Source organism: Danio rerio, chromosome 1 (assembly GCF_052040795.2).
Source record: "Danio rerio strain M-AB ecotype USA chromosome 1, GRCz13ab, whole genome shotgun sequence".
NCBI lineage: Eukaryota > Metazoa > Chordata > Actinopteri > Cypriniformes > Danionidae > Danio > Danio rerio.
This window is the reverse complement of record NC_141021.1, coordinates 25,875,716-25,887,763: the sequence shown is the minus strand read 5'-3', so window position 1 is coordinate 25,887,763 and position 12,048 is coordinate 25,875,716. Positions and strand designations below refer to the sequence as shown.

General features: G+C 35.1%; 2 protein-coding genes across 2 annotated transcripts in view; one reads left to right on the top strand and one right to left on the bottom strand.

Moving 5' to 3' along the window:
* Positions 1–239: 239 nt before the first annotated feature.
* dctpp1 (dCTP pyrophosphatase 1) lies at positions 240–1,545 on the bottom strand. The gene is given in 1 exon segment (NM_200771.1): positions 240–1,545. A coding segment is annotated over 1 exon segment (492 nt). The 5' UTR covers positions 1,430–1,545; the 3' UTR covers positions 240–937.
* Positions 1,546–1,691: 146 nt separating this feature from the next.
* Positions 1,692–12,048, top strand: part of gatb (glutamyl-tRNA(Gln) amidotransferase, subunit B) — a 37,145-nt gene continuing 26,788 nt past the window's right edge. Inside the window, 3 exon segments of the mRNA NM_001013446.4 lie at positions 1,692–1,865; positions 4,252–4,402; positions 6,837–6,950. Coding sequence (NP_001013464.3) covers positions 1,702–1,865; positions 4,252–4,402; positions 6,837–6,950 — 429 coding nt within the window. The 5' untranslated portion in view covers positions 1,692–1,701.

The window sequence follows — 12,048 nt, the reverse complement described above, 5'->3', positions numbered from 1 at the left end:
TACAGCTGGAAGGGCATCTGCTGTGTAAAACATACCCTGGATAAGGTTGGTGTTCATTCCACTGTAAAAACCCCAGAAAAGAAAATGAATGAAAATATTACTAACTTTCAAAAAAAAATTATATTTTTTTTATTAAAAAAAAAGCTGTTCTAGCAGTACTTTGGGAGCTCTGCCTAACTTTAATGCTGAGACCAAATTAAATTGCATACAAATGCACTACTGGTACAGAGATTTCCTCCTTTAAAGTGTTTTTTTTTATTACCAACCACATAACCGATGACATGTCTTTGCGGAAACAGTTTAATCAATAAAGACAGATTGTTAGAATAAAGTTTAACTGCAATCCTGATCATAATCGCACATGCAGTTTTATATATATATATATATATATATATATATATATATATATATATAGACTTGAGTGCAGGTTCAAATCTTCTGCCAGAATAGGAAGCATCTTGAGGGACCATATATTAAGATGCTATACTGTTAAGGGTTCATGCACATCCAAAACAGTGAACACTTAGAGAGCCAACGTATCTAGCTGTAATAACAAAAACATTCCAGTTTCCAGAGTAAATATTTGCAAATAGACCATGTGTGTTGCAAAACACTTTACTGTGATGCAAAAACACTACACAGTACAAAGTAACGTTGTCCAGAACAGCTTTGGTAAAATAATTTGGAAAATAAAAGAAAACAACTATAAAACTTTAGCTGCTTACAGTAGGAAAATGTGCAAACAAGTCTCTTGCATACAGATTTTTAAAAGATCAACCTAAAACAGAGTAGAGTGTCCACCTGTAGATTAAACGAAGAAAACTAGGACCTTTAGGAGCACGGTGATTTTAGGGGGGTTTTAAGGAACTCGGTATCAGCTCCATCTGTTATAAACTATTCAGTAACGATCGTCTTTGGCTAAAACACATCATCCACATCAGTCCTTGTATTCAGTGTATTTCTTAGCTGATCCGTGAACTTTGCTAGCTGGGTACTTGAGTCGGTTTAATGCCATTTTGCGCAGGACAGCTCGAGGTAAATCAACGTGGCATTTCTCGGCCAGTTCAACCAGATAGATCAAAACGTCGCTGAGTTCCTGGGCCAGATGCTCCCGCTCCGGTTCGGTCCAGTCAGGTAGACCCTCCGCCACCTCCCCACGCCACTGGAATAGCTCCGACACCTCGCCGACCTCTCCTACCAGAGCCAGAAGCAGGTTCCGCGGCTGGTGAAACTGGTTCCAGTTCCTCTCGTCCGTGAACTCAGCCTGCATGCGGCGGATGTCTTCAAGTGTTGGTTCGGAGGTGAAAGTGAACCGATCAGCGTGTTCGTGCTCGGCTTCTTCCTTTCCGTTTGTAGAGGGGTGATGATCGCTAGTTTCGCCGTTGTGTTTGGCCAGTTTGGAAGCGGTGCCGTTGTGCTGCAGTGCCATTGTTATTGAAATAAAAAGTTCTGACGATATAGAAGTGCCAAAAACTTATCGTTCACGTGCAGGACCATGCGTGAATCTCCCGCCACCAGCTGCCCCTCAGTTATGTATTCGCGGATCGTGAATGCCGTCATAAGTAACCGCCGGAAACTCCGCCGTTGCGCTTGTGGCATTGTGGGAGTTGAGTTTTTTCCTTATCATTCAGCAGCAGAGTTGCGAGTTTCTGAATGCTCCGTAAAACTACATGTCCCAGCTGCCCTCACATAAACACAAGCATGGCAGCCTCCACTTCAGGATACAGCGGTGTACTCTTCAGGCTGAGGAAATATGCTAATAAATCACAAAGTTTATGCCATATTGGTAATTCTAACTTCATAATAAGGACAACATGGACAACCGGATGCAAACATCAACATCAGCTAAATACACAGACTGAAAGGTAGGCATCAAGTGTCCTGCAAAGTGCTCTGTAGGTAGGACAATCACTCCAATATGACCCGTATGTAAGCAGTCTTTCTCGGCTCTGATAAAATAAATTACTGGACTGCACGTGTGTTATCAGACTGTTTTTACAGTACATCCACACTTTAATAGTGACCTTGACTTTTTGTGTGCCCTGTTAATGTACATGTTACTGTGTCATTAATACCACAATTGCTGGCTAATGTGCTTGTTGAAAAAATATGTAAAGCTTTATGTGCCTTAAAACAAAATATATGATTATATTCCTTTAAATTATTAAATAAATGATGAATGAATTTAAATGATGGGTGAATTTAAATGATGAAATAAATTTATCACAGTTCGTTGATAAAAGTACATTCTAATATTTAAAGGGAAGAATGTCATTGTTAGTTTGCGGTCTTTTATTCTTATATATATATATATATATATATATATATATATATATATATATATATATATATATATATATATATATATATATAAAGAATAAAGTATATTCCGTGAACTGTGAACTTTGCTAGCTGGGTACTTATATATAAGTATAAGTATTAGCCAGCTTATAAGTATTAGCCAGCTTTTATTCTTTATATATATATATATATATATATATATATATATATATATATATATATATATATATATATATATATATATATATATATATAAAGAATAAAGTATATTCCGTGAACTGTGAACTTTGCTAGCTGGGTACTTATATATAAGTATAAGTATTAGCCAGCTTATAAGTATTAGCCAGCTTTTATTCTTTATATATATATATATATATATATATATATATATATATATATATATATATATATATATATATATATATATAATAAAAGACTGCAAACTAACATTGCCATTCTGCCCTTTAAATATATTTGAATGTACTTTTATTAACGAACTGTGATAAATTTCATTTAAAGGAATATAATCATATATTTTGTTTTAAGGCAGATAAAGCTTTAAATATTTTTTCAACAAGCACATTAGCCAGCAATTGTGGTATTAATGACACAGTATAATGTACATTAACAAGGCACACAAAAAGTCAAGGTCAGTAATCAAGTGTGGATGTACTGTACACACAGTCTGATAACACACGTGCAGTCCAGTAATTTATTTTATATACATGTATATATGGGAGTAGGGGGTGTGGACTCAGGGTGTGGAATCAGAAAGAAAGGGGTTAAGCTGAAGAGTTTGGCCATGTTTGCGAAGGGGTTCTCATAGTTTAATGAAAATAGTTCAGATGAATAATCGCCTAGCCAGAAGGGTTAAGAAGGCTACAAACTCTAGCAAATGAGAGGGTAAAGTGTGCCCTGGTAGGATAACCCGAAATAAACCAATAATTGGACAAGGTGGAATTTGAACAGTGGTAATAGCAGACAACAAGAGGAAAAATTTTCTCCAAAAAGAAAGCAGGAAAGGACAGGACCAAAACATATGGATAAGAGTAGCTGAACCAGAATGACACCTGTCGCACTCAGGGTCAATAGACAGGTTGATGCAAGCTAGCCTGCTCTTGGACCAATGAGCTCTATGCACTACCATGTATTGTATGGACCTGTGACGTGCACAGAGGAAGAATTAACCCTGTTCGAGACCGCTTTCCTTGTCGCTCGTTAATGTCAACTCCAATGTCTTGAGACCAGATGGTCCAGTAGTTATCAGAAGAAAATTCCAGATTAACAATTATATTAAATAATTTAGAAATTGAACATTTAGCACAGGGATCTATGCCCAGTATGGTGTCCAGATCTGAAGCAATTATTTTTTGCGCACAGAATCTTGAATTTGTAAATATCTAGAAAAATTAGCTTTAGGGACATTAAATTGAGAGGCCATCTAACCAAAAGAGACAACAACAACAACATCAATGCAATTTGCTTCTCTTCTTGTCGTACATGTCTAATTTGATGAGTAGTTTACATATTTTTCTGTGTGTAAATTGTCTTTTGATGGCTAATGTCAAAAACCTGACTGTGATGTTGATGCTAATTTTGATGCTAAGACATAAGCTATAATGATTTGTTGTAGACTATACTTTAAAGTTATTCATATGTGGAAGAAATCCACTTTTCCACATGAGTTTTTTATTTTTTTTTTTTACAAGAGTTATGCTTAAGCAAATTCTTAAGAACTCCTCAGAGTTTATCTTAATATATTTCTTAACGTACCTCTGTTGAAGGTTTTAGTGAATCTTGCCCCTGGTCTCACCAAAATTAAATCCTTATGAAACAAGCATTTAGCTTTATAATGTATTTAATCATTTTATAATATTCTCGTAATGCCTTAATTATGAAAGAAACTTTCAGGTTTGACCTCCTCATCATTAATTTTTCTATGTTTTCTAGTCTTCTTCAGATGGTCGGTGTTGTGGGTCTAGAAATCCATGCTCAGATTCACTCCAAATCAAAGCTCTTCTCTGGATCTCATGTTAGTTTCTCTGATCCACCAAACTCACTTGTCTCTCATTTTGATGCTTCATTACCAGGGACACTGCCAGTAAGTGAATCAATAAAATAAACATATTTGTTTGTATATACAGTGCATCTGGAAAGTGTTCATAGCGCTTCACTTTTTCCACATTTTTTATGTTACAGCCTTCTACTAAAATGGATTAAATTCATTTATTTTCTTAACATTCTACACACAATACCCTATAATGACAATGTGATTTTTTTTTAATTGTTGCAGTTTTATTAAAAATAAAAAACTGAATAATTACATGTACTGTATATAAGTATTCACAGCCTTTGCTTGATACTTTGTTGATGCACCTTTAGCTGCAATTACAGCCTCAAGTCTTTTTGAATTTGATGCCACAAGCTTGGCACACCTGTCTTTGAGAATTTTTGCCCATTGCAGAACCACTCAAGCTCTTTCAGGTTGGATGGGAAGTGACTGTGTTGTCAGGGTTCTGCCACTCTGGTCTTGTAAATTCTTGTTTTGGTGGCAGAGTCCGGACACTAGCTCTGTCTTGTCCTGTTTCTGTCGTTGTGCGTGTGTCTCTGTGTGTACACACCGTCGGAGGTGTCGAAGCTCTGCGTGCCTCGGACGCGCGCTCTTGTACTCGTGTTTGTGTTTTGTTCTGTCGGCATCGTGCTGTTTCATTCTCAGCATCTTTGTCTAGTTGGTTTCGGTTTTGGTTGACGCTGAGATGAGACATATGTGTGAGCGCACGGTAAGGTGTTCATCTATCGTGTGCTCGTGTCTTGCGTCTAAGCACATGGCTCTGTGTTTACATTGTGACCACTTGCTTCAGTCTTGTCCTGTTATTGTGAACGCGTGGTTAATGAGTTCTCTCATTGGCTGTTTGTTCTTGTCCTGTTTTATGTGAGCACATGGCTTGTGTTGTCTCTGTGTCATGTGCTCTCCCGTCTATTGTCTAATCCCACCCTCCTTGTTAACCCATTATTAGTTAATTATGTTCATCTGTTTGTGTTAATTTGCTTCTGTTTATATTCTCCTCATGTCTGCTGTCCTGTGCCAGTTTGTCTTCTATACTCCCGCTGTGTTCCTGCTCCTGCTCCAGTCTTGTCTTGCCAGCCCAGCCAAGTTTGTTTGTGTTATAGTAATGTTTTCCCCCTCGGGGTAGTTTGTTTAGCCTTTTTGTTTTATTTGTATTTTATTATTAATAAAACCCATATCATTTTCTGCAATTGAGTCCACGCTCCTTTTTCCCAACCGCAACCGTGACAGGTGTACAGTCATTTTTAGATCTCTCCACAGATGTTCAATAGGATTTAGGTCTGGGCTCTGGCTGGGCCACTCAAGGACATTCACCAAGTTGTTGTGAAGCCGCTTCATTGATATTTTGGTGGTATGCTTTGGGTCATTGTCCTGCTGGAAGATTAACCATCGCCGCAGTCTGAGGTCAAGAGCACTCTGAAGCAAGTTTTCATTCAGGATGTCTTTACATTGCTGCATTCCTCTTGCCCTCTATCCTAACTAGTCTTCCAGTTCCTGCTGCTGAAAAACACCACCACCATGCTTTACAGTAGGCATGGTATTAGCCTGGTGATGAGTGGTGCTTGGTTTTCTCCAAACGTAACGCCTGGCATTCACTCCAAAGAGTTCAATTTTAGTCAATTTCATCAGACCAAAGATTTTTTGGTGGCTTCCAGGTGGCTGTGGTGTCCATCTGGCCACTCTACCGTACAGACCTGATTGGTGGATTGCTGCACAGATGGTTGTCCTACTGTAAGGTTCTCCTCTCTTCACAGAAGAGCGCTGGAGCTCAGACAGAGTGACCATCGAGTTATTGATCACCTTTCTGTTTAAGGACCTTCTCCCCCGATCACACAGCTTAGATGGCTGGCCAGCTCTAGGAAGAGTCCTGGTGGTTACAAACATCTTCCACTTACGGATGATAGAGACCACTGTGCTTATTGAAACTTTCAGAGCAGCAAAAATTTTTCTGTAACCTTCCACAGCCTTGTGCCTCGGGACAATCTTGTCTCGGAGGTCTACAGACAATTCCTTTGTCTTCATGCTTGGTTTGTGCTTTGACATGCACCGTCAACCCTGGGACCTTATATAGAGAGGTGTATGCCTTTTCCAATCATGTCCAATCAACTGAATTTACCACAGGTGAACTCCAATTAATTAATTAATGATCAGTGGAAACAGAATGTGCCTGAGCTCAATTTAAAGCTTTACGACAAAGGCTGTGAATACTTATATCCTTGAGATTTTTCAGGTTTTTATTTTTAATAAATTTGCAACAATTTAAAAAAAGCTTTTTTCACATTGTCATTATGGGGTATTGTGTGTAGAATTTTAAGGAAATAAATGAAATTAATCCATTTTGTAATAAGGCTGTAACATAGAAATATGTGGGAAAAGTGAAGTGCTATCAATAATTTCCGAATGCACTGTATAATGTATTTTTGCATTTATAGAGGTTGTTCTATGTCTTACCACTACATTTCCTAAGGTGCTGAACAGAAGATGTGTGGAGGCTGCCGTATTAACAGGCCTTGCTCTCAACTGCACCATAAACAAGAAGTCACTGTTCGATAGGAAGCATTACTTCTATGCAGACATGCCTGTGAGTTGTCCTAACTGCACACATGTGGGTGTTTAATAAATTGGTCAGCACTTCTTCATTTTATCTTCCTTTTCCTAAGCATAGAAGTGCTGATGACACAAATGCAATAGACAAGAACATCTTTCTTATACTTCCCAGTCTGTGTGGTTGTTATTTTTGATTAGCTGCTTTATGAATCCATCGTTTGTCAAACAGACACACACGCGTATATTTAGTACATCACATTCTCTTTCTCCGAGCTTTAATAAAGAAGTGATGGCAATCCATGCTGAACAGGCAAGAAACAGAATAGGTGCCACTAATGTAGATGAATGAACAGTCAGTTCTTAAAAGCTTAAAACAGTCAAGTTCTGGTATTGGTTTTCTCGATCTGTATAGTATTCATGCAGAAAAAAAAAATGTATTTTTATTTTTGACAAGAACTTTTTCCCAGTTTTTTCCACTTGTAGCCTGATTATATTTTTAATGTATGTGAGTGCTCAGAAAGTTTAACCTGGTGCTATAAAATGAATGTGCTGCATCTGGCGCTATTGCTTTAATATATATATTTAATATATTGTCTTTAATATAACATAATCACCCTATGGGTTGCAAAAAAAAGATAGAAAGGCTGATGGCTTTTTATTTGCATGTTGTTTTTTAATAGTTATCATTAACATTTTAACAATGTTACTATTAACTACTATTTTGTTCTTCAATAGGTTATGGATAAATATGCTAATTCTAATAGTTTAATAAAAGGAATTTGGTTTTTGGAAATTGCCAAGCGACCCTCCCTCATTGTCCTGTGAAACCCCCCTTGGGAACCACTGGTCTACCGAAAAAAAACAATGACTTGCCTAATTACCCTGGATTAACTAATCAAACTAATTAACCTAGTTAGGCCTTTAAATCGCAATTTAAGTGGAATACTCGTGTCCTGAAAAATATCTAGTGAAATATTATGTACTGTCATTATGGCAAATATAAAAGAGATCAGTTATTAGAAATTAGCTATTAAAATTCATATGTTTAGAAATGTGTTGAAAAAAGGTTGTGCTTCAACCTACATTTTTGTTAAACAAAAAAAAAACTTATTTGTATTAACATACATTTAACTGCAGTTTCTAGGTAAAATGAACACAACAGGGCAACAACTTCTGTTTCTTTTCACACTAATAATATTTACAGGCTTATATTATTGATGAATAAAGGATTCTTTTCATGCAGTTCTTTAAACAACACCAAATAAATACCACAAAACAACTTTTGTCTATCGATGCACTGATTTTAGATTTTGTTTGTACGATTAAAGTCTGAAAAATAATCATGGCTTCACGGTTATCATAAATATTAGGCATTTATTTATTTTTAAAACACTACTAGTTTAGAAAATCATGTGAAAACTCTTTAAATTTTAAAGTGTTTTTTATTGCTGCTCAGTAACCAATTAATACAGCACAAAACAATAAATACAGTAGTATTATTAATAGTTAATTTCTCTTTTTTGACTTAAAAATAAGTGAAAAGTTTTTGGCATTTCAACATAAGTAATACTTTTACAGTGAAAATAAATGACAGAACAATGAATAAATAATTACATTAATTAATTAATAAAAAAATAAGAATAAATAAAAAAATGTAATTGTCTAATGTAAATCTAAGCTATTAGCTAAATATTTCCCTTTTAAAGAGAACAAATAGTGAAATACTGCTGAACCTCTGTCTGAAAGACACTTATGATATAACAACTACATTACAAAAATGTTCGGTATTTTTCTTTTGTATTTTTTTTCTCTTTAGAGTAGAAATGTGTATACTGTATGTATTCCATACAAAGTGTGAAGCTGAACAGTCAGTTCTTGTCATAGGACTCACGGTGCGCTCACTGCGTTCTTTTAACTAGGTGTACCTGAATAACACTTGAGCATCATGGTACTCATTCCTTGTTTGGAATTAACAAACTTGCGCTTACAAAAGATGGGATAGGCCCTTAGTTAATAGCCTCGGCCATAGTTTAAATTACCCTTTAATCCAGTTTGCATGTGTATTAGCCTTAGTGTACAAGCTCGGAACTTTAAACTAATTGGCATAACTTTGTTTAGTTGCAGCAGTTTTGTTCCGTGCAGAAATGCAGTGTTGAGAAGCCTTTACAATTAATTAACCATGACGAATTAAAGCATGATTAATAGTGAAATTGGTTAATTATTGCATCCCTACTTGTGTTTATAATCTGTAATCTATTATGTTTGCCTCACCTTTCTCCATATGGACATTATCTCTGGTATCAGTTTGCTCAGTAGTTCACTTTTTGTCATGTACTTGTGATACAAAGTACTCTGGTGAATCATGGTTTAATAAAAGAGGGGCGGAAATGGTAAAACTATGTGGTCGTACTAAAGAAACCACGTTATGTTTACTTTTGAAAACAATATTGGTTGGGTTTAGAAAAGGGTTTGAGTCATTGGTTCGCCTGTCTTGGTGATCTATACAACGATCCTTGACTTCTTTTGAATGTGTACAAGGGACAAGTACATGAATCTTACAACAATACGTACCATATATAATATTCATATTTGAATAATGTAGACAGGGCCCTCTAGTGGATTTTTTATCTGAAACATGCAACAAAATGCACACAGACAACATTATTAACATGGAGAGGCACGTATTTCCGATTAGCCAGGGCTGGTTTTATGGCCAGCTTAACTGAAATTTTGTGACTGCACAAATTCTCATTTAGCTACGGTGTATTAACTATACTGTTAATAAAGGTGAAAAAATGGCATTCAGAGAAATGACTCGCGCAGACTGACCTTTTTGCATACTGTATTTATTTGCTGGAGTTTTTCAAAAATGATTGGAGGAGAGTATTTAAATGAGCCATGCATGCAACTGAGGTTTGCAGTTGCCAATTTACCAGTAATTGCATCATTATTAAACTCCAAAAAAGCATGTCTGAATTAATTTTACCCCTGTCATGATGTGATAGCTGCCAAAGTAGAAGCTAGAAGGTTTTTCTTTACTGTATTTGGTATGCAAATGAAGATTAATGTTTATAATTTTTGCTGCTTTTGGTTAGATTGTGCTGCACTTTATGGAAAGGAGCTGCTGCCTCTCTGGTTTCAAATTTTGTGGATTGTGAGTAGTTACTCACAGTATTTTAAACTCCCATCTATGCATATAGGGGATTGTGTTCTCACACTAATTTGCTCTTTTTATTTAATATGGTACTTAATAAGTTTGGAAATAATTTTGAATAACTAAATAAACACAGTATTATTAAACACAGTTAGCTTTAACTCTGTAATATTCACTATATATAAACAAATGACTGGATTTTAAATGTAGAGAAATTGAGTTTTAGCGATAACAAACAATGCTTTCTTTTTACCGGTTTTCCTTTGAGCAGTGTGGGTAATGTAATTTAATTTGGAATTCTGCAACTGAACAGAATTTTCTTTTTATATATATATATATATATATATATATATATATATATATATATATATATATATATATATATATATATATATATATATATATATATTTTTTTTTTTTTTTTATGTAACTTATGTTTTATGTAACTTTTTATGTATTATGTAACTGTTTTACATAATGTACCAACAAAACAAACAAAAACTAAAAAACAACATGTGAGGGACATTTAACATAATCAAAGCAAAGTCGTGAATTAACAACAGAGGTAATTCGGTCATGACTGTGAAAGTAGTAGTACACTATTCAGTATTAAGGAAATTCAAAAAGGGTTGCCAACTTGCCAGGCAGTTTGAAATTGGAGATGAGATTTGGGCTCTAGGAAACGTATCCTCTCCAGTTGTATGATACAATTCACCCATTCAAGCTTTAAAACATGGGCAGTCTGAGGATTCCCAGTTTAATAGAATAGTTTTTTCTTGATGAATAATGTCCATCAATAGAGGTCGTTGTTGGAAACTTGGAACAGTGTTTGACTCAAAGTATCCAAGAATTGCTAGACAATGATCTGGCTTAACCTCCTTTGAAAAACCTTTGAAAAAAATACAATATGGCCATCCCAAAAAACAAACAATTTAGGACAAAACCAAAACATGTGTGACAAGGAACCCTTGTGGATTTTCTTAAACTAAACTAAACTTGAAATAACACTAATTTGTAGCTCCCCACACTTCTAAATACTCCACCTTGAAAATGTTTATGTTTTGTAATAAATTCTTTTATAAAAGAAAATAAATGGGATTTTTTTTCTAAAAAAAAAAAAATCAATTTGTTATACTCACAGTGCCTCACAGGTTGATTTTTGTTACATTAATAGATCATAATTAAAGACAAGATACTTGGATAAATCGTGAGATTACTCATAATTAAATTATATTGTTAAACTTGTTCACCAAAAAGCAGCAATGCAAATAAAAACTGATTTGTTTTCTATTCATTTGTTTTTTTTAGGCCTATCCTTTTTTCTCTAAAAATGTTTTTTGTAATACGACATATATTAGACTACAAAACAGACGGCTGCACCAATTTTAAGCCAACATAATTAAAGATAAAGAAGGACTTAAAACAAATGTGAGTTGGCAACTGAGGAAGGAATCTTTGTCTTTGGAGTGATCTGTCACTCTTTATTAAAGCTAATTTAATTTCTTTAGTGCTTACATTTGTTATTGTTTGTTTTGTTTTTTTGTTTTTTTGTGCTGGTGATGAATTAGTTGATCAGGTATACACACAGATGGTAATGGCTAATTGCTTATTTTTCTTTCCTTTACTCTTTTGCATGCCAATAACTATGATAAATTTCTAGTGGCTTCTGGTCATGGAGTTGTCATAGCAACAGCTATGAGTGCTCTGTTTTGCTTCACAGTGAAACTGAAGGAGGTTGAATATGTAGCCAGATCACAAGTATCTGTATGTGGTTTTGTCTGGTCATAACTGTAACCCTTGCTTTTCAATCCTACCCAATCCCTGGTTTTATTCTGTCTTTTTTTTTTTTTTTTACATATATCTTCTTGCTTATACAGTAGTGATGTGATAAAGTCACTTAATTCGATTTTTTTGTATAATTCTTTGTAGTGGTCAAGTGTATTGATGCTGTAGACACACATATATGATATCAATCTTA